The sequence below is a fragment of the Lemur catta genome, chromosome 11 (assembly GCF_020740605.2).
Source record: "Lemur catta isolate mLemCat1 chromosome 11, mLemCat1.pri, whole genome shotgun sequence".
In the NCBI taxonomy this organism is placed as follows: domain Eukaryota; kingdom Metazoa; phylum Chordata; class Mammalia; order Primates; family Lemuridae; genus Lemur; species Lemur catta.
Window position 1 is genome coordinate 41,071,093 of NC_059138.1, and position 23,373 is coordinate 41,094,465.

General features: G+C 34.4%; 1 protein-coding gene across 3 annotated transcripts in view; it reads left to right on the forward strand.

Annotated features, from left to right (window-relative positions):
• PHTF2 (putative homeodomain transcription factor 2) overlaps positions 1-23,373 on the forward strand; it is a 113,922-nt gene that overhangs the window by 46,192 nt on the left and 44,357 nt on the right. For 2 of the 3 annotated variants that reach the window (XM_045565570.1, XM_045565571.1), the window contains exon 3: positions 17,566-17,622. In XM_045565570.1, the coding sequence (XP_045421526.1) occupies positions 17,566-17,622 (57 nt within the window). Of the gene's footprint in view, positions 1-17,565; positions 17,623-17,951; positions 17,964-23,373 lie in introns of all 3 variants that reach the window. The other variant, XM_045565568.1, reaches the window with a different exon arrangement.

Genomic DNA, 23,373 nt, shown 5'->3' on the forward strand with positions numbered 1-23,373 from the left:
ATTTATTGAATAGTCAAATCTGTGAAATAGTCTCTGTACGCTAACTATTATATTAAGTATTAATCCAAATAGTTTAGCTTATAAGTACCATTTCCCAAAGTGTGTCCTGCATGATGTTAATAAGTGTTAGTAGAATAAAGGGATTTTGTGTTAAATCACTTTGGGAAATAACTGAGTGAGGCAAAGGTAAACGGGTTTTATGATTACAGAATTTCACCGTGCAAATAATGCATAGTGTGACTATCTAAGAGGCAGGTAGAGAAAACATTTTCTCAATTTATTTGACTTAATATTTTCCCCCTGAGTATCTGTGGAACATACTTAGAAAAATACTAGGCTGTAGATGATACTTTACATAAGAGAGTATGGTGCAGTGGTCTGAGCATCAAGTTGGAAGGCAGAACTTAGGTTTCTGCCCCCAAATACTAGGTGTAAAACCTGACATCTCTTAAAGCCTCAGTTGTTTTATCAGTAATAGAAGTTAATACTGGTCTGTACAGTGTAAAATTGCAAATCCTTCACAATGTACTTGACAAAGATTAGTACTTTAGCACAGTCTTATCTAAATATTTCATTATAAATTTAACAAATACTGTAAGTGAATATTTGATTTCTTCCTCTGCACAGTTTCCCCTAATCCTACATAGTGAAGGTTAAAGGTATAACTTTCGTAGGCCTACTGGTAGTCACCCTTAGTAGCAGTTTTAGGGCCACCAGACTCTTGCAATTGTAGCAAACCTTTTTCTTGACCAGTGATGACAGTTGTCCAGGTTCCCTGGATTCAAATTCTGGGGGACCTGGCCTGAGCACTCAGAAGCAGTTTATCCTTTCTCTCCATTTTAATTTTACCTTGGATAAGTAATTAAAAGGAAGCCAAACAAGTTTTGAATAATTCAGATGTTTCATAGTCCCATTGTTTATTTCAAATGAATGAGTAGCCATAATATGTTAGGTATTTCTTAAAATACAAAAATATTTAAATAACCAGTACATGTTAATATTCTTGGCATTTAAATTGCTTTAAAATATGTTACAGCTTTTCATGCTGTTTATAGTAAACTGTTAGAAATATGCAAACAAGGAAGGTGCTGTAGTCTTGATTTATATTATGTACACGTGATTTAGTCAGGGTTATGTTTTGGAATGATAAACCAGAGTATTTCCTGTGATGAATACTAAAAGAATGCAAATAGTCATATGCATTCTTTCCTTGTCTCATGCTGCAATGTGACAGAAAAGGAAGCATTAGGTAATTCATCCAGATGATGCAATAGCTAACATTTATTGAACTTTTGCATGTTGGTGACTATTGTTAGCTCAATATGTGTTAGCACATTTAATCCTTATAATTACCCTGTGATTACTGATGATAGTAATAATTGTACATATTTTGGGAGCTAAGTTGGACTTCATGAAGAGTTTTGTATATTTTTATTTGCTTTTTTGACAGGCTCTGACAGCTTCCCTGCTGGCAAGACAGTCCCTGGAGAGTCAATAGAGGCAGAAGTATCTGACAATGATTAGGGATTAAATGCTGTCCTTTCCAGACACCTCTTAGTGATCAGAACCAAGGGAAGAAAACATAGGGTAGTTTTTGTGTGGGAATGTGAACTAAATTACTGGTAGGTAAGAGCTCAGCTGTAGAGCCAGGCTATCTGGGTTTGAATTCCTGTGTTCTGCTACTTACTGTTTAACCTTGTACAACCTAAGTAACTATAAAATAGGGATCACAGGAATATCTACTTCATAGTGTTATGAAGATTAAATTAGTTAATACATGGAAAGTATGTTAGGCACTTGATAAATGCTATTTCTTGTTATTGCTATTATTGTTCTTATTATCATTTACATTATTAACATTAACTGCCTTCCATCCAAGGTGAGGCAGCTAAGAAATTTTGTTGTATAACAGGAAAAAAATTATCTAATAGTAGATAACAGTTGACAAGAAATACATGAGAGCTTTTACTTTTTGCTCTGAACATCATCTTAGATTGGGTGGTAGGGATAATAAAGTAAATGTTTAATCTATAGCTTGATGCAGTAGAACATCTATGCAGTTCTATGCATGTGATCTTTTGGTTTTAGTAAATTCAAGGAATTTACAAGGTTGGCTGAGCTTTAAAACAAGTTATATTTTGGGGGATAAATCATGTCCAATACCTCTTATTAAAGTAGTTAATACAGATGAGGAAGATTTCAGAAATATACACATTCATGTTAAACATTTCCTCCCCCCCCCCCCCCCCCCCCCCCCCGCCACATGAAGTGCCTTGGTAGAAACTTTTCCCACTCTCCTAGGATGGCATTTAGCTTCTTATATGCAAAAGAAGTAATAAAGTTGGACTTTTAATTACAGTCATGAATATAAAGAAAAAGTGATAGCTATTCTTAGGAATTGAATAAATTAAAAACAAATTTCAGCAAGTTAAAGAATGGATATATCTGAAATAGGTGTGTTTACTTAATTCTTATTTAAACAAGTAGTTTGAAATGGTTTATGCTACTAAGACTAGCAGTATCCACAAATTGTTATTGTTTTGAGAAAAGACAATTCATATTTATTTTAGGAAGGTAGCACTATGTAATGGTATACCTATGGGCATCTGTGCCTGTAGGTGGAATCCAACTTCTGTATCTCAAAATCTGTCTGACCTTGGGCAAGTTATTTCAACCTTTTTGAGACTCAGTTTCCTCATGTTTAAAATGTGAGTGATAATGCTGACTTTTTAGAAAGTTCTAGCACAATATCTGAGAGCTTTTTAAATACATGTTCCCGTTCATTTTGGCATAAGCAATTTGAATTTGTACCACACACAGGTACGGGTCGTATTTGTACTCTATGAATCCTGATGACTTAAAAATCAAGCAGAAAAAAAAAAAAAAAGAAGCAGAAAACAAGGCCCATGGAGTCAAACATCCTGTGTTCGAGTCTGGTTCTGTTGTTTGCTATCTTTTGACTTTCGATTAAAGTTCTTTATGTCTGTTTGATTTTTAAAACTTTTTTAAATTTTTAATTGATGCATAATAGTTGTACATATCATAGGGTACATGTGACAGTTTGATGCATGCATACAATGTGTAATGATCAAATCCTTTAGGATATCCATCACCTGAAACATTTATCATTTCTTTGTATTGGGAACATTTTCAATCTTCTATCTATTTTTAAGTATACAATATTGTTAACAGTAGTGACTCTACTGTGCTACCAAGCAGTAGAACTTATTCCTTCTATCTAACTGTATTTTTGTAGCCATTAACCAACCTGTATTTATCCACCCCTCTTCCCAGTCTCTGGTAACCATCATTCTATTCTCTATCTCCATGAGACCCACTTTTTTAGCTCCCACATATAAGTAAGAACATGTGATATTTGTCTTTCTGTGCCTGCTTATTTCACTCAACATAATGTTCTCTACTTCCATCCATGCAAATTACAAGACTTCATTCTTTTTTATGCCTGAATAATATTCCATTGCTTATATATACATTTTCTTTATCCATTCATCCATTGATGAACACTTAAATTGATTCTATCTCTTTGCTATTGTGTATAGTGCTACAAAAAAACATCGGAGTGCAGATATCTCTTTGACATCTTGATTTCCTTTAATTTGGATATATATGCAGCAGTAAGATTGCTGGATCATATGGTTGTTTCATTTTTAGTTTTTTGAGAAACCTCCATACTGTTTTCCATAGTGCCCATTCCCACCAACAGTGTATTAGCATTCCCTTTTCTCCACATCTCACCAACATCTATTATTTTTTGTCTTTTTGATAATAGCCACTTTAACTGGGGTGAGGTGATATCGAGGTTTTAATTTGCAGTTTTCTGATGATTAGTGATGGTGAACATTTTTTCATATACCTGTTGGTCATTTGTATGTCTTCTTTGAGAAATATCTATTCATATCTTTTGCCCATATTTTAATTGGATTATTTGTTTTTTGCTATTGAGTTTTTTTAGTTTTTTATATATTCTGGTTATTAATCCTTTGTCAAATGGATAGTTTATAAATAATTTCTCCCATTCTGTAGGTTGTCTCTTCACTCTGTTGTTTCTTTTACTGCACAGAATCATTTTAGTGTGTATAATCCCATTGGTCTACTTTTAGTTTTTGTTGCCTGTGATTTTGAGGTCTTACCCAAAAAGTCTTTGCCCAGACCAATGTCCTGAAGTGTTTCACCAATGTTTTCTTATAGTGCTTTTGTACTTTTAGGTCTTATATTTATATAAGACCTATATAAGTCTTATATTAATCCATTTTAATTTGATTTTTGTATATAGTGAGAGATAGGGGTCCATTTTCATTCTTCTGCATATGGAGGTCCAGTTTTCCCAGCACTATTTATTGACAGACTATCCTTTCCCCACTGAATGTTCTTGGCATCTTTGTTGAAAATCGGTTGGTTGTAAATATGTGGATTTATTTCTGGGTTCTCTATTTTGTCCCATTGGCCTATATGTCCATTTGTATGCCAGTACCATGCTCTTTTGGTTACTATAGCTTTGTAATATATTTTGAAGTCAGGTAGTGTGATACCTTCAGCTTTGTTGTTTTTGCTCAAGATTGCTCTGGCTATTCAGGATCTTTTGTGGTTCCACAGGAATTTTAGGATTGTTTTTTCTATTTCTGTGAAGACTGTCATTCGTATTTTGGTAGGGTTTGCATTGAATCAGCAGATCACTTTTGGTAGTATGATCATTTTCACAGTATTAATTCTTCCAATCCATTAACATGGGATATCTTTCCATTTTTTTGTAACCTCTTCAATTCTTTCTTCAGTGTTTTATAGTTTTCTTGTAGAAATCTTTTACTTTCTTGGTTAAATTTATTCCTAGGTATTTTATTATTTTTTTGTAGCAATTGTAAATGGTCCTTTTCTTTAAAATTGGGATATCTCTATCTACTTAAAGAGTTGTCATGAAGATTAAATTACATTGTTTAAATATTTGGCCCACAGCTTCCTGTGTCATGGTTGTACTTGTTGACAAATAATAACAGGTAACATAGCACTCCGGGAGGCTAAGGTGGGAGGATCGCCTGAGCTCAGGAGTTCAAGACCAGCTTGAGCAAGAGTGAGACGCTGTCTCTACCAAAAACAGAAAAAATTAGCTGGGCATGGTGGCGCACACCTTATAGTCCTAGCTGCTGGGGAGGCTAAGGCAGGAGGATTGCTTGAGCCTAGGAGTTTGAGATTGCAGGTGAGCCATGAACATGCCACTGCACTCTAGCCAGGGCAACAGAGCGAAACTGTCTCAAAAGCAAAAACCCCAGGTAACATTTATTGAACACTTACTATGTACTACACAATGTCCTAAGTATTTATCATACATTTAATAATCACAACAACCCTATAAAATAGGTATTACTGCCATTATTCCGATTTTATAACTGAGGAAATTAAAGTTCAGAGAAGTCTAGTCATTTCCTAAAGGTCACATAGTGACTGTATAGTTGAGCCAGAATTTAAACCCAGTTGGTCTGGGCTTCAGTATCGGCACTTCTTACTTTTGGGCTTCAGTATCTGCACTTCTTGCTCCCAACTTTACAACCAAATCTGGCCTGTTTCTTCTACTTCTCCCTCACCTGGCTATGGGCTCTCAGGTAGATGAGTGGCATTAAACTTGTTCTCTGTGTCTCATTCCCTGCCTGGACTGCTACCAAGGAGCAGCAAATACTCAATAAATGGTGGCAGCAGTTATTGTTTTTTAATAGAACTAGTATTTTAACTTAAGTGTATTTATCTAGTCTATTATAAGTCTTACACATTTACTGACTAGGTTGACTTCGGTCAATGTTATTTAACTGAGTAAATGTAATGTTTATAAATGCATGTGTGACTAAGAGAATTATGGCCAATGTTGATGAATATAAGAAGATGAAGTTCATGTTTTCTGGAGTTCTTTTTCTCCTTAAGTTTGGAATATAAAATAAGAACAACACTATTAGTGGTAAAATGAAGACAAAGTAAAGTTTACATTCCATCTTTCACTGTGTTTCTCTGATTTAGAAGCTAAAGAAGTCAACCCTTTTTTTAAACCAAATTGTTGATTTTTAAGTAATAATTGGCTTTTCAAAAGCTATTTAAAATAATTTTCAATAATTTCCACTCTATAATAACTCAAATAGCATTTATCAAAAAATCCAAATAATTACTAATTGATTATTTTAAATTTTATGGATTTGGCTCTAAAAGCTTTTAACACTTGGGAATTAATGTTATAGGTTTATTAAATAGAATTTTAATATTGCCTTGGATAAAGTATTTTGACTTTATGATTGACAAAGTAGAGTATATTTGTATTATTTTCCTATGATTAAGATAATTAACGACCTTTCTTTCCTATCAGGGTCTTCATAATTCATGATCCCAGGTTAGGTTAAGTAGAAAAGCAAAAGTTAAATTATCTTTGCTAATATTACTTTTTAGGAAAGGTTATTAATCACATAGTAGTTTGATTAATAAATCCATTCAGAACATACTGCCATGTACCAGCAAGTTGGAAAATAAACAATCTTCATAAATTATGCAGACTGGTATTGGTTTGCATTAACAGCAATGTTCTCATTAAAGTTGGGCCAGGAAAAAACGCCACTGTCTGCTTCTACTTTTCACTACACTTGTAAACTGTGCCAACAGCAGACAGCTAAGACTTGGGAAGGAAAGGCAAACCAGGGCTGTGCTGAATTTCAGCAGCAGAATTTCTAAAAACTTCTCTGTTGGGCTCTGTTATTAATGTTAATTTTATTCCTCCCTGCTGGCCCTCCATCTCTGTGTTTCTCCTGTTCATCTGACATTTGGAATGGAGAGAAAATCTGATTGGCTCAGCTTGAGTCAGATGTCTTACTTTGGATCATTGTTGGGGAGGAGGATGTGCAGGATCAAATAACACACACGATGCTTGGGAGCCCTTCTCAGAATATAGCAGAACTTCAGTCCTTTATGCTTAGTGGTTGATTTACTGATTTTACTTAAGTGTAAATGAGAATCAGATATTGAATCAAGTAGATATGTGTTTTTAATCTCTAAATTAAAGATTTAATTCCTTAAATCTTTAAATATTAAAGATGGTGGCATGACATTTGAGGGCTGTTGAGCAACCCCTGAAATCACACTGTATCTAGTGTTACTAGCTCTGAGGGTTAATCTTTTTAATCTCTTTTAAGAACTGAAGGGAAACAACAGGGAGGAATCAGATGAAATAGTCCATGGCTGCTGCTGCTTCTCATATGGCCAACCCCTGCTCATTGCTGCAGAGGCCAGAAGAGTTGACGATAGCCTTCTTTCCTTGGCTTCTTCCAGAACTTGGAGTTCTCCCAGTTCCACCATGAAGCTGTTTGCCTGGCTCCCTCTTTCCATTCCCTCCCTTTCCTGTGTGAACCAGTTGAATTCTTTCCATCACCACCTAATGCAATTTAAGTTACCCTTCTGCAACAAGAATGGAATATTGTTGTTTTCTTGGGCGATTGGTATGTTTCAGCATTTTGGTTAACTCACTTTTTTTCTGATGTCCTAGGATGGATGGATGGGTGGATGGATCTAACCTATCTACCCACCCTTTTATAGTACTAGAATTCTCACAGTTTTGCTAAAAAAAATGTAGCTTCTTAGCTGAAAGTTTCTATTATATATCTTCTAGGAAAAGCATCGTTTATTTTCATAATGAGACTTTATTAAATTGATTGGGAGCAGTGGCAATTGCTTTCTGAATGACTTGCCACCCTCTACTCACTGTACTTTTCCATGGGTAAATATATTCATAAGCACCTAGCCTAGTGCCTAACACTCGTTACTCAAGGATAGTAGCTTCCAATTCCTCTTGATTTTTTAAATGTTGTTTTTATCATAATTGTAAAAGTAATACATGTGTATCATAGGACAAGTGGAAAATGTAGGTAAGTATAATAAAAATTAAAATTACACAGTTACCCTGTTAACATTGTGATTTTTCCTCAACAAAATTAGGGTCATTTTTTTTTTTTACTCTCCCGTTTTCATGTAACATTATCAAAAGTGCTTTCTCATATCACTAAATATCCTTTAAAAGATATAATTTTAATGACTATAATATTCTATTCTATAAATATGCCATAATGTATTTATTAAACCATTCCCATATTTATAAATAGCATTTTTAAATTATTGAACTAATCTCTTATTAAGAGGTTTATAAATACTGAGTAAACACAGAGGAACATTTTTAGAATTTTGAGACATTAATCCCCACGTATATAACCAGTCTCGCATCTCAGCTTCCATCCCATCTTGTATGCAGATACCCTCTTCATCTTTCTTATGCTGCAACACCTCACACCAGAATGTCCTAGAAGTGGATGTCCTCCTTACCCTGATTGAGCTTGACACCCTGTGTGTTGGGTTACCCCACACATGATTGTCCTTCTCACCCTGCTTAGGCTCTGACTCCTTTCACGCAACAGAGTCCCCCTCCACGTTCCGCTTGGACTGATACTCCATGCGTAGCCACCCCCATGTCTCAGGCTCTCTTCACTGTGGCTCTGGCACCCAGCTTTCTGCTCCATCTAATGGCATTAGCACTGAATTGTTCAGGGGAAGCAGGGGGAAAAGAGAAGGAAAGCCATGAAGATTAAATGAGGGACCTTGTCAAGTATATAGTGTCATGCCTGGCATAGCGTAGATATTTGGTGATAGGGTGTATGTGGATATTTAAATTCCACTGCTGATATTGGGCTGTTACTTGGTGGTAAAAGGAAAAATATAAACAACTTAGCGGACTGCTTCCAATACCAACTCAGCTGCATCTGCTCTTTCTGGTATCCCTCATCACTTCTATCTAGTTGACAGTATATTCTGTCTCTTCAAGTGGTTATTTCTTACCTTCTGTATTGTCTCCCATTCCCCAAACTCCCTACCTTCCAAATCTCATCTAATGACTTTGCCTACTATTTTTTTTAAATAAGAGACGGAATCTCACTTTGTTGCCCAGGCTAAAGTACAGTGGTGTCATCATAGCTCACTGCAGCCTCAACTCCTGGTCTCAAGCAGTCCTCCTGCCTCAGCCTCCTGAGTAGCTGGGGCTACAGATGTGTGCCGCCTCACCTGGCTAATTTTTCTATTTTTTGTAGAAATCGTTTCTCACTATGTTGCCCAGGCTGGTCTCAAACTCCTGGGCTCAAGCGATCCTCCCACCTCACCTTCTGAAAGGGCTGGGATTACAGGCGTGAGCACCTACACCTGGTTGACTTTGCCTGCTTTTTAAATGAGATTAAGATTATTTGAAATATATATCAGTGCTTTAACCACTTCACAATGTTTTAGTATTTTTAGCTCTTCTTGTTTTACCTTCTTTCTTGAAACTCTTTCCTTGTTTGGCATCTATTATAGTATATCATCCCAGTTCTCTTCCTATGTATCTAATTTTTCTAAGTCTCCTTACCTGATTTTGATTCTTTTCTCCTCCATTTGAATATTTATCCTTCTTAATATTTTGTTCTTGGTTTCCTTAAGCTATTCAGTTTCCCTAAGTGATCAAATTGGTCACATAACATCCAAACACCTAGTTTATGCTGCTGAGTTCCAGATTTTGTACCTTCCCAACTCTCTTGAACTCTAGCCATAATTCTTGGCTGTCTTATGGCTCCAATGGCCTTTTTCAAATCTGCTTTTATTCCATGTCATAGTTAATGGTACCAGTGCAGTGCCAGGTACTTACGCCAGAAATTGTCATCTTTCTTTATTGCCCATGCCACCATATCCAGTTAAGTTTCCTATTCTTGTACTTCTTATCTCACAAATATTGCTCTTTGCAGACCATCTCTCACTGATGTACAATATGCTTAATTGATTCTACTTTGAATTATGACTAACTTTATCTACTGCCATACCATCCTGAACGTGCCTGATCCTGTCTGAATTATGACTAACTTTTTGAATATTTTTTCTTTGGATTTGTGATTTCTTAGAAACAGATTCTACCATAATCATTTCTCTTCACTGAATTAAAGAATACTCTTCAAGACTTTTTTCTAAACTTGAGTCCATGTTTTACGATATCATTAACTGGCTTTTCATAGGCAATAGGAACTTGGTCACGATTTGTGATTGGATTATATGTGTATGGCTTGTAATACACATTTAGGGTTAATTTCGGAAGAGTGTGGTTTTAGATGATAGTGGAAAGATTTTGTAAGTGACTTTAGCTTTAATTATAATAAATGAGATCTTTGATAATTAGATTTTAGTATCTACAGATGAGAATGTTTTAAAATTTCAATGTTTTGATCCACATATCAGAGGCTAGCTAGATATATAAATTGATTGACTTCTAGAAATCTGTTTTCTTCCTTAAAAAGTCACAGTCTCCCCTCCGCCAAAAGCTTTCAAATCTTTTTTTAAAGTTTTTTTTTTTAAATTTGCCTTCTACTCAAGCAGCTTGACTTTTCTGTAGTAACACTTTTGATTATGATACGATTCTGATAATGATTGATAACAGAAGAAATAAGTCACAGTTGAAACAAAGAGGTTTGCAAGAGGTTGCAAAGAAAACTCTTTTCTTATAATTAATATTAAATAATATTCCGTGATTTAGACTTCTTTCCCCAATTAGGGTACCTTAAATTTGAATACTAACCATTTAAGGTACCCCCCCCTTAGAATTATAGGGGAATATTTTTGATGATTGGGTTAAAAGGCTTCTATGGTTTGGCCTTTCATATGTTTTTTAGAGTTTTAAGAAAAGATTGACTCAGAAAAGTTAGAGATTTGGTAATTGTTACGGATTCAAAAAAAAAGAGTTACTAGCTCTTGATATTTTCTCAGGCCGCACTTTTTGTCTGACATCATCATTCATAGTTTAGATTGTATAATTAAGTGATTCAACTTCCTCATTTGATTCTCATTATTAAAGTCACCTGAGTATCTGACTTCTCTAAACTCTGACTTAAGGGAGTGTGTGTGTGTGTGTGTGTGTGTGTGTGTGTGTGTACGTACATGTATGTAATGGACAATTGGAAACACTGAACAATATATTGATTAAAATAGGACATTGTAAAAAAAAAACAAAAGAATAGAATAGGGTAGCATATAAATTAAGTAGTAATGAAAATTGCTATTCAAGATAGCAGGTTAGAAATGAGGCTTTTTAGGAGCAATTACAGGATTCAGAAATATTGCTAGGTGTTCAATGGGCAGATTTCTTTGAGAGGCAGTAGTTATGAACAAAAAACAGTGAAAACCTATTTGATATTTAAAGCATCAAGAACTTTACTTTGGAATTGAAAGTTAATGATAAAATAAGTAGTTTCTACTAATTTTGAGTAAATATTTTTTGTATTATCAATCATCCTAATGGTTTTAAGTGACTCTAAATGTCTCTTCCATATGTTTTAGCAGTATGAACAGAAGTACTGGAAATACTTTTGGAATGTTCTTTATGACAACCTAATTTTAGGGATTATAGTTATGATTTTCCTTCATTGGTAATTAGCATTTTATTCTCACATCCACTATTTTGTTTAGTCACATTAACTTTATTATATTGCATACTTCTCAATTTTCTCTTTTATTAAACTTGTAGACAGATCATTATGACAGTGTAATCCATATATTTTAGGAGTCTGGGCAAATGAGATTTTGGGTGTTGACAGCTCAGTTTTCAATTAAACAATTATCAAAAATATTTCATTGGTTGTTAATTAGGAAAAAGACATTCATCTACACACCCCTAATTTTGCTTTCTTCTTTATACCTTTTGTCCAGACATTTCCAGCTATAATACTTTCCTTGCTTCTGCCTGCTTTCACAGTAGCATTGAATTTTTTCTTTCCCATACTGATACATAAAAAAACTCTCTGTAGCCATCCAAATCATTATTAGTTAGTATAAATGTCGTCATAACTAATTTAAATATAGTTCAGCTTTATCAGTTTAAAATGCGGTAATTGAAGCCTAGAGAGATTAAGATTTGCCAAAAAAGGAAAGAACTAATATTTTTATAGTGCCCCAGCTATAAACCAGACGCTATCTTCACATTTCAGTTCTTTGAAATGTTTCGTTGTCCCCATTATACAGAGGCCTCACGGCCCGAGTCTGTAAGACTGGTTATGGAGGAGGGAGGATAAAAATCCAGGTCTCTTGTACAGTCCATGATCTTTTCCACTCCTGTCAACAAATATTAAGAACCCAGCTAGGAAGGGATTGGGGCTCTGTATTTTCTTTTTGTATGGCATTTGGTGTTTGTGAGAATTAATAGTTTGCTTTTCTGAGTTTCTTAAATGAGATTCAGAAAAATGAAACTAAGCATGGTGATGTCAGGAAAAATTACGAATTTGACATACTGTGTTACGGTATGTCTGTTCATTAGTTGAGGAAACTAGGTGCTTAAAATATGTTTGCCTTATGTTTATTTGTGAACTCTTATTGTTTTATCCAAGCACTTAATTGAATTAAACTATTGATAAGTGCCTTCATGAAGCAAGACACCTTCTCGTTAGCCTCTTGATACCTGAACCGGGCTGCTGTTCTGAATGTGATGGCCTAGGGGTAATTGGATAGCCTAAGAGTAGCTTTTCAAATTGTTTTTCAAAGATATTTTTTTTCTAGAATTCCTAAGTGATACTTGTTTCCCATTTCACCATCTAATTATTGAGGTGTTAACATTTGTACTTTTGATATCATCATATTCTTTACAAATTTTTTTTGTAGGAGCCAGAGCTGACCTTGGCAGATGTCTAGACAAAGGCAATATTTTTCTCTAATCCTCCCCCTTTCTCACCTTTCCTTTCTGTGACTTTACTGCCTCCACATCCCCCTCATGCCTTCCTCTCTTCTTCACCCTTTCCCATTTTGTCTCAGCATGTAGAAAGATATAAAATTAGAATGATGGTAGGAGGAAGTATATGATTTTCTGTAAAATTACTATTTGGTGTTAGGACTGTGAAACATGTTTAGTTTCTAAGATAACTAGTTCAAATTACTTGGGAGTCCAACAGACCTGGGTTAGAATCCTGATTTATAAAAGTAGTACCTGCTTTCCCTCTCCTTATTATGGGGGGAAAAGTGATAGAGATGAATATCATGCAGAAAGGAAAAGTACTGTTCTCTTTCATACTTCTAAGAGATAATCACTATTATTTGTTTTCATGTATCCTTCTAAATATCTGCTATATACATTTATATATGTAATATAGCATTAGCTATGTTAATTTCAAATTTATAACATGTTCATTTTTCTTTTATAACAGCCTTCAGTAGAAACATTTTCAGAAAACATCTAAAGAATACTCACTTAATTCCATTTTAATCTGCTTGATATTAGTAAATTCTAGTATCTCAGTTCCTTATTTCTGCTTTTTTTCTTTTTAATCTTATTACCACATTCAGGATACTGCTCCCTAGTTGTGTTTTTTTTTAATCAATTTTGACCTCTATAATGGCTCAAAGTTTATTTATAAAGATAAGAAGAAAGGAAAACTAAAGTAGAAAAGAAAATAGATACTAGAGGTGGAGAAGACAGAAAATGAAATTTGTATTTTATGGCTTCAATCTTCTCAAGGAGGTAACTGGCTAGAAATTCTGCCGGAATGGGGATGGTCGCAGTAATTAGGAATTAAAGCTTGTAGGAAGATTATTTAGAATTGTCCTTGCTGTCATTATGAGGAAGGAGTATTGTAAGAGATTGGTATAGGATTGCCAGACCTGTTGAAGATACAGGGTGACTTTGTAGAGGACAATGTGCTTGATCTTCTGGGACTAGGAATAGAAAAAGCTGACTGTAAAGGTCAGTTCTGGTTGGGCAAGAGTGCACTAAAGTCTTACAGTATTCAGGGCATCTCTGGGAATAATAACAAAAGCGTTGATAAAATTGCTTACCATAGCCAGGCATCAGAGAATGAACTTCACATTCTTAACATGGACAAAACTATTGGTTACAAAATGTAAATCAGGATTTCAGAATCTCCTCTTATAATACGATCGAAACGTGTTTTTCCCTCCTTGAAACAGATCATCACTTATGAAGAGCATGGTTGAATAGCTGTATAACTACTCACACATTAATTACCCTGGTATTTCTGTTTTTAAGTATCTACCAACAAAGCATTTTTTGAGTATGTATCCTTTTGTTTCTTTAGAATGTTAGGCACTTTTCTAAACACCCAAACACTGGAGACATTGGGAGAAGAGAGGAAGGGAAAGGACATTTAGGAGGCAGCTAAAATTTATTAATAGAAGTAGCCAAAATATAATATTACTTAGTATTTTTTTCTCAGTTGAAGACATTATCTGATTAAAATCCTTGTTCTGTTAGACAAATGTTACTACTGAGCTTCTTTTAATATTTTGTATGGCATTAAAAAATAATGTTATTTTCTTCCCTACTTTTCACAGAGAACTATAGTTGAACTTGGACATGTGATTTAATTTTGTATAGAAGAAATACAAAAAAGAAATAGCTATCAAGTTTATGTGACTTGGTCAAGTCTGCCAAGTATATGTGCGTCAGATGTAAAATAGAAACTTTGAAAAAGATACTGTTATTTGTTTTTTAATTTTGGTAGCACAGCTTTGGAAATAATTCTTGATCCATGACCCTAAGTCTTGGGAATATGGTTCTTCTCTTCCCCAGTCTAAGTATCACTTCTTTTCTTGCTCTATGATGATTGACAATAGAATTGTGTTTCTTTCAGGGAATAGCTTGACTCTAGCCACAAGTGTTCTGATCCACTGTCTTGCCAGATTTCAGCTGGGAATAAAGTGAGACTTAAGGCCAGATAGTGTCTTTAGAATTCCTTCATTGTGCTTTCTAGGCTCCTATTCATGAGGCCTCTGATGTACTACACACACATTCCAAGAAACAAACAATTTTTAGAGACAATTCAGTCTGAATTCATATATGTCAGGGTAATTAGTTAAGGGCATATACATCACTAAGCAGAACCCTGAACATCTGAAGTACCTGCATTTAGGTTAACAGCATCCTCACAGTTTTCTTCAAGAAAGTAGTCTATTTGCTTATGTAACTAAAGTGACCATACTGGTAGTATTTTCAAAACAACAGAAGTCTGCTGCAAAAGAGAATTGATTCCTTCACTTTCAAAGACATTTAGTTGCTTGTATTATAATTGAAAATAACACTTATTAGTTAAAAAAGAATTAGGACAAAAGAATTAGGACTCCACGAGTCATTCTGTTACCATAGAAGTTGTCCTTCCTCTCATCTGTCAAATCTTTGAGTAAAATTGTCTCTCTAGTACAGCAATTCATTTTATTCTCTGGCTTTTATAGGAACATCCATCCACCATCACCCCCACCCCTTTTTAAGATTTGTATTCTGCTATTTATAAGAGAAGTATCACAGCCTTCAAAAAGCTTTTCCACTTTTACCCACTGCTTCACTACAGGGTTTCTTAGACTCTCTGTACCTTTTTAAACCTGGGGCTATTGAGTACCCTGCTGGGGTTGTACTGAACCCAGTTATGCCAGGGACTGACATGGATTTCTAATTTTGTACATTTCATAGGCATCATTTTATTTCCCCTGATTTTAGTCTGTGGGTTGTGTATCTCCATGTCCATATTCTTGTGTCACCTTGAAATAAAAACACAGCTTTTTTTTTTTTTAGCAGCTCTTTTAAAGAGAATTTAGGCATACTTTTGTTTGTCAAAACAAAATACTGCCAAAATATTAGTAATTATTAAAACATATTGGTACCTATTCTTTATTAGTTTTGGTTATAGTTTCAATGAAAAGTATACAGTGCTTTGAAATAGTTACACATTTAAAAAAAATAAATTTTGATTACACTAAGCCCAGTCATTCTGAATTATCAAGTTAGAGCAGAATTATTCATATGGAATCTATTTTTCCATACATACCTTTTTGATTTTAAGGAAAATGATTGATTGGATTCAGAATTTAGGAGGGTAAGGGGCAACTAGTCGCTGCAGGTCAGCTCTAGCATTAGAAATAACTAGTTGGTTGTTGTTTACCTAGGACTTCTTAATCCTGCTTTATAGAGACTGATGAAAGTGTTAGTTACATAATATTGAGTTGTTCAGTCTAAGTAGCATGGTCTAGGTGTTACAAGATTTTAATCTTCAGGGTAGTATATCATAACATGATTTTAAAAATAAGAATGGAATCACAGAAAATGTTGAAAAAGAAAACAGGATTTACAGGACCAAAGAAATTAGTATGAATAAGATAGCTCTTATGGAGACATTTAATAAACTCTCTTATTCTGCCTGCTTCATATCTACCTTCTGGTGTTCTTGATTTGCCATTTTTCGAAAATGAGATTAAAAATAATATGAAGGTAAAAGGACTTTTGGGTAGATTATGTCATGAGTCAGAAAGTACTCTTTCCTGAATTTCCTTATAATATCTTTGCCTATCTCTGGTCATTGTCCTAGTCTAAGTGTGATTATCTGAAATATTTTTAATTTCTTAGGATTCTAATTTTCAGTTAATGCAAATAATGCAATCATAATTATATGCTGTTGACCCATTTCAGTATCTTTTTGGATATAGGGAATTGAGTGGAAACTGGAAACAATAGGAACTGACAGCAAAGAACTTGGGTCAGAATGATGAATAAATAATGATTTGTTTATCCTGCCCTGTTGAAGGTATAGTTCAGAGAACTTTCTACCGTTTAAGAATAGTAGACATAGAAGCTTTAAGAAATTCTACTGCTTAATTTTTTCCCTGTCTTCAATCACTTCACAACTTTATTTTCCAATTTAAACTTTAAGTGGTAATTGTGGTCTGCATATTTATGAATTTTTAATTGTATGGAATATTAGTATTTTTCTTCTTTAAAAAAACTCCATAAAGGATTTACCACTTGGGAGTTTTCTCCTCAAATGTAGCAGAGCTGTAGCAATTGGGTTTATTTAAAATAAAAGATACCCTAGGGCAGTAGTTTTCAAGCATCAGAATCATCAAGAGAGATTTTTAAAACACAGCTTTTGGGGATCCTCTACTCCCATATTTCTGATTCAGTAAGTCTGAGGTGGAACCTGAGAGTTTGCATTTCTTTTTCTGTTCTTTCTTTTTTTTTTTTTTGAGAAAGGGTCTCACTCTGTTGCCCAGGCTGGAGTGCAGTGGCATCATCATAGCTGACTGCAGCCTTCCAACTCCTGGCCTCAAGCGATGCTCCTGCCTCAGCCTCCTGAGTAGCTGGGACTACAGACACACACCACCATGCCCGGCTAATTTTTTTATTTTTGTAGAGACAGAGTCTCGCTATTGCCCAGGCTGGTTTTGAACTCCTGGCCTCAAGTGATCCTCCTGCCTCAGTCTCCCAAAGTGCTACAGGTATGAGGCACTGTGCTGGCGAGAGTTTACATTTCTAAGAAATTCCAAGGTGATGCTATTATAATACTGCTAGTCCTGAAACCATACTGTAAGAACCACTGCAATAACAATATTGATTCTAGAAGTCTGAGATAGCTAAATCTAATCTGTGCTGAATGAACACTGAGTTGCATGTAGTTCAGACAGAGTTGTACCTATTTAATGGGTACCAGCAAGGATCATTTAATGTAGTGTTGTCTTTTTTTTTTCTTTTCATAGATTGGAGCATACGATCAACAAATATGGGAAAAATCTGTTGAACAAAGAGAAATCAAGGTAACAAGTTTATTTCATTTTATCCTGAAATATACTTCCTTGAACTGATTATTAATCACATTTTATGTAATATTTTTTCATATACATTTAAGGTGTAAATTAATATTCATCTAAACTTTTAAATAAAGAGATAAGCTCTTTTAGGATGGCATAGTCACGTGTCTTTACTTCTGATTTTTTTTTTTTTTTTTGCTTTTTAGCATCTTTCTGTTCTTTTTAAATTTAATTTCTAATTATTATTTTTTGTCAGCTTTTTTCCCCTTTCACTTGTCACCTTATACTTCTAGTTTGCTTTTCCTCCCTTTTGATGCTGTCATTGCTCTGTACAGTTTATTAAACTGGTAAGTGTTTCAGGATTTTTCCCGCCTGAGTGATCCTGTGCAAATGCTGCTCTGCTTAATTGAGATCTGCGTTTTGGTGCTACTAACAGAATGCCTTGGACTCAAAAAGAGTCGCTGAAAAGTTGGTCATTTTTAAAAAGAATTTAGGAAAGTAAAGCATTAATTAAAATATTTTTGTAGTAGATATTTTCTTCCTGAACATGCAGTCATCTCTCTTATGCCAAAAAGATATTCTCATAGGCTAACTTGCTAGCATGAAAACTACTTTTAAAACTAAATTTGTTGTTTCTCAGCACTCTTTTTTGGTAATAAGATTTATATTTTTCATTTGCATAGATACTAATCAGTGTGTTCCTGCACGAGCTAAATTTAATTTGGGCCTAGAGAATGTTACTTTAGTTACTTGACATTTCCTGTTTTAAATAGAAAGATTTACATTAGATTGAAAACCAATGTCTATAGTTACTTAAAAATCTGTTCAAAAAAATCTGTTAGTTTTTAGATAACTTAGTCATCTATAATAAAGAGCAAATTCTTTGCCATTCATCAATTTTAATCTTAAACTATTTTTATACCTTAATACATTTAACAAAGTTGTGGTGTGCCTTAAATATAGGATTAAGTCATGGGGACAGAAAGATGAAATAGATTATAGTTTTATAGGTGAGATGCATAATTACAAATGAGACAAATTCAAGTAAGAGAGGCATGTCTAAGTCTCTATAGGAAAGTGCAGGGAGAGACAACCCTGGGAAGGTTAGCTAAGAAAAACTTCATAGAGGAAGTGGTTCAGGAACTGAGTTTGACAGACATTGGGGAGAAGAATGAGGAAGACATTCTGGACAGAAGGAAAGCATATAAAAATATGCATAAAGGAATGAAGGTGCGTGACTGAGTCAGGAATCCTCAAGAAGTTTGATTTGGTAATAGGTTAGGTGGAGGAAGGAGATGAGGGTGGTTAGGAGTAAAACTAGAAGGGAAGATGGAAGTCAGATTATGAAGGGGTTTGGCTGCCTTACCAAGAGTTTAGACATAATCTAGAAAACAATGGAAGAGACATTAGAAGATTTTAAGCAGAAAATTAAATTTATATTTTCTCAAATTCACTAAAGCAGCACGAGGTATAATACTGGAAGAGGAACAGATTTGGAATTCTGTTTTAGAAATATCTAGTTGGTACTTGGGAGAGAGATTTGGGAGTCCTCAGTTTATTATATAAAGTGTGTATATGTGTGTGTTTATTATATATTGTACATACTACATGGATGTAGCCATAGGGATGAATAGATTTCCATTGAAGGATGAAAGAAAAGGGCTGAGAACAGAACATTGGGAAACACCAACACTTAATAGATAGGCAAAGAAAGAGTTGCAAGTAAAGAAGGAAAGAAGTAGGAGATTTATGAGAAAATAGTATGGAGAGGGTATTAAGAGAGTTGGGGATAGTCAAGCAGATAAAGAGTAGCAGAGAGGTCTTGTAAGAGGCCGCGAAGCCTTTTATACTCTTTGATAGTTACAAAGCCTGTAATTCATTGGACAGAAGACATTAAGTACCTGAGAGGATATGTTATCAGTTGACACATTTGGAAGTTTTTGAAATTTAAAAACCTCAAAAAATATATACCAAAATAATTTTTTAGTTTTTGGGAGCCATTCATCACAAACTACTACATTACATAGGTAATTTCTTCTTTTTTAAAAGAGCTATTTTAATGCCTAAATAGAAGTTAGGGTAAGGAAGGATTATGTTAGTTGCTACTTGGTGCCACTGACAGGATGATCTTAGTGAAGTTGGTTCCTATAACTTCATTCTGAAATATGTTTACCTTTAAAGGTAATACTTTGTAATAGTAATTGAAGAATTAAAAACAGTATTAAAACTTACTCTTTATTATTATGAATGTAGAGGGTCAGTTTGTTGACAAGCCTAAAAGCATGTTCCATTTTTGCTAAATAGTCTAGTGGAGGCAAATTTATAGCGTCAAATAATTTTATGTTTATTCTAAGGAAGGTAGAGAGGTGCATAACTGTGATGTCTTAATGTTAATATTTGATAAAAAAAAAAAAACCTAAATACTCACCTTTTGTTTAGAGAACATTATACCAAATGTATTGAATTCATCCCACGTAATAATCGATTCTCTCATTAGTTGTCAAAGTGGTGACAAATTAAGCAAAGAAAGATATGGAAATATATTTCTTGAAAATTTTTATTTTTCAAATTAAAGACCCATAGTTGATATTGCTAAAGTATAAAATCTTTGTAAGTTGGAAGTTATTTTTTCTTAAACATTTTAGAAATTATAACTAAAAACTTTGTTTCATTTGCTGATCACCTTTACCAAAATTTAAAAATAAATGTGGAAGTTTTCCCTGTTTTATTACCTACTACACTTTCAAAGCTTCACCAAAAAGCTTGTAAAGTGATTATAGAGGAAAAAGGGATTGGGGAACTGAACAGGAATTCTGGAAAGTGAAACTAACATTTATGTGCTTTGATAGAGTCTAAGTATACAATAGTTTCAATGAAAGCACAGGAAGTCTGTGTCACTGAAGAGAAGTACTTTCTAAACTTAAACAGCCCTTTTCATTTTTTGGCTCAACATTATCTGTATACTTAGAGATTTTTTAAAAATGCAAAATTTCATACTACTGCATTTGAGTCATTTCACTATAGGAGTGTACTATAAAAGTTTAAATGTATATTCAATAAAGAAAATATTTTGATTCTTGGGGATTTATTGCATTTTTACTGCTTGTTTCTACCTTCTAGTTTGTGCATAAATCAGTAGTTCCTCATTCTGTTTTTTTAAAAACTAGTTTTCATTTTGCATTTGTTCATTTAAACTTTTTGAAGGTCTATGGTAGTACTGAAAGCTGTGCTCCTTGTGTGAATGTAGTTTACCTCTAACCAAGTTAAAATTTTCCAACTTAAAAATCTACTTAATTAAAATCAGATTTTATGAATGCTCATGTCTTGGTGCTAATGGCTTTTATTTTTGCAAATAAAATTATTAATATTAGACTTATCAGTGAAATTTTTCTGCTTTTGTTTTTTTAAACTCTTTATTCCGATAGGCTACCTTGAAGGGAAGGAAAAATGTTACCAAAACTGGCAATTATAATGTGGCTGTACAATATAGCTGAAAAGAAATGTTTTAATAGCACATAAAATAACAAAAGAACCACATATAAATAAGGTCAAGTTAGAAGGAGCATTTTGAAAAACAACAGTTGCATAAATCAAGACAATTCGCTGTTTCTCTTATTATAAAGACTTCAGTTCTTAAAAGAATCTTAATAAAAATTTTAGGTATACAGCAGTAAATTAAGCTTCAGATTAGTCAGAAAACATTGACAATGAAGTTATTTTCAAGTTGTTAGAGAAACAATTATAAAAGAAATGAATTAAAATGTTACTATTCTCAAATTTTTGACTCTAATAAAGGTAAAAATCTCATTGTAATAAATTTTATACCAAAGCAAAATAGTACTTTATTAACAAAATTTTGTTTAAATGTATGTTTTCATTAGAATTGCCTTTCCAGGTGTGGTGCGGTGGCTCACACCTGTAATTCTAGCACTTTGGGAGGCCGAGGTGGGAAGATCACTTGAGGCCAGGAATTTGAGACCACCCTGAGCAAAAGTGAGATCCCCATCTCTACAAAAAATATAAAAATTAGCTGGCTGTGGTGGGGTAAGCCTGTAATCCCAGGTACTCAGAAGGCAGGAGGATCCCTTGAGTCCAGGAGTTTGAGGTTGCAGTGAGCTATGATGATGTCACTGCACTCTAGCCCAGGCAACAGAGGGAGACCCTGTCTCAAAAAAAAAAAAAAAGGCTTTCTAATTTGAAAAATCTTGGAAATGATTTATAATCTATCAGCCACTCTATAATGACATTAAAATGGGAAATAGAGTACAGATACAGTTGATTCTCATTGTTTGTGGTAGCTATGTTCTATGAAGTCACCATGAACACTTAATTAGCAAATACTGAACCATTGCTGCTAGGGAAATACAGAGTTAGATACCTGTGAGCCCTTGATCACAGTACTTTTGTCAACCAGTCAGTACATAACTTTGTTTTATATGTGTTTCTGTTTAAAAACACCTATTCAGTATATATTGTTGATTCATTAACAACGAACTCATGGGCAGCAGCACTATAGATCATGTCTGAACAGAGATTATCTAATACATACTTTCTCCATAAGGCACATCGCAGTCGTCTTATATGTAGGAACACTAGGCATCACTTATACCGGAGGGCCATCTTAAACAACAAAGTTGCCAACTAATGTGAAAAACATGACACTAAATAGACAGTGAAAAGTACACCTGTTTACAGTAATGAGAGCTGAAACAATAAGGTAAAGCATTGCCTTGTTCGACCTCAGCTGTGGGAAGGTGCAAGTTGGGTAGCTAAACTTTTTTTTGCCACTCTGCGCATGTCTGTAAATGAGGGCAAAAGCACTCTGAGTATTTGGGGGTACAGCTAAATTTTAGCAAGTAGGCAAATTTGCAAATATGGGAATCGACTATATGTAAAAATTATCATTGCTATCTTAAACCCTGACCTTTTCCTTCTCCTTCATATTTTTTTTTTGTGTGTGTGTGTGTGTGTGTGTCTCTGGGTACTTCAGAAGGACAGACTATCTGAAGGAGTCCAAAGGTTAATTGCATCTCTGTTTCAGGGTATATTTTTGGTTCAGACATCTTAGTTAATTCTGACCTCAAATGCTATCCTTTTCTTTGTTTTAGATGCAAGCAGTACTTAATCAGACTTTTACTTTAGGAGGTTGTTACCTGGATTAGAACCAAAGAAAGGACTTACTGCACAGTTACTTGCTATATATATATATAATATATATATATATAATATATATTATATATATATATATATATACTTTTTTTTTTTTTTTTTTAGACAGTCTTGTTCTGTTGCCTGGGCTAGAGTACGGTGGCAACATCATAGCTCACTGCAACCTCAAACTCCTGGGCCCTGGTGATCCTCCTGTCTCAGCCACCCGAATAGCTGGGACAACAGGCATGCACCACCATGCCCGGCAAATTTTGCTAATTTTTATAGAGACGAGGTCTTGCTGTGTTGACCAGGTTGGTCCCAAACTCCTGGCCTCAAGCTGTACTACCATCTTAGCCTCTCACAGTGCTAGGATTACAGATGTGAGCCACTGTACCTGGCCTACTTGCTTAATTTAATGAATAATAAGCAAATCATCTCAACACTTGTGTCATCTCTTAGCACTTGGCTCCAGAGGAGTTTAGCTTAAGTTCTTCTAATTCTTAACATCCTAGTCTTAAGTAATAAAATGACTTATTTTTCCATAGTTTTTTTAGCCACTAATTTTGATTTCCGCCCCTCACTTCCACTCTGTACACTGATGGTAGA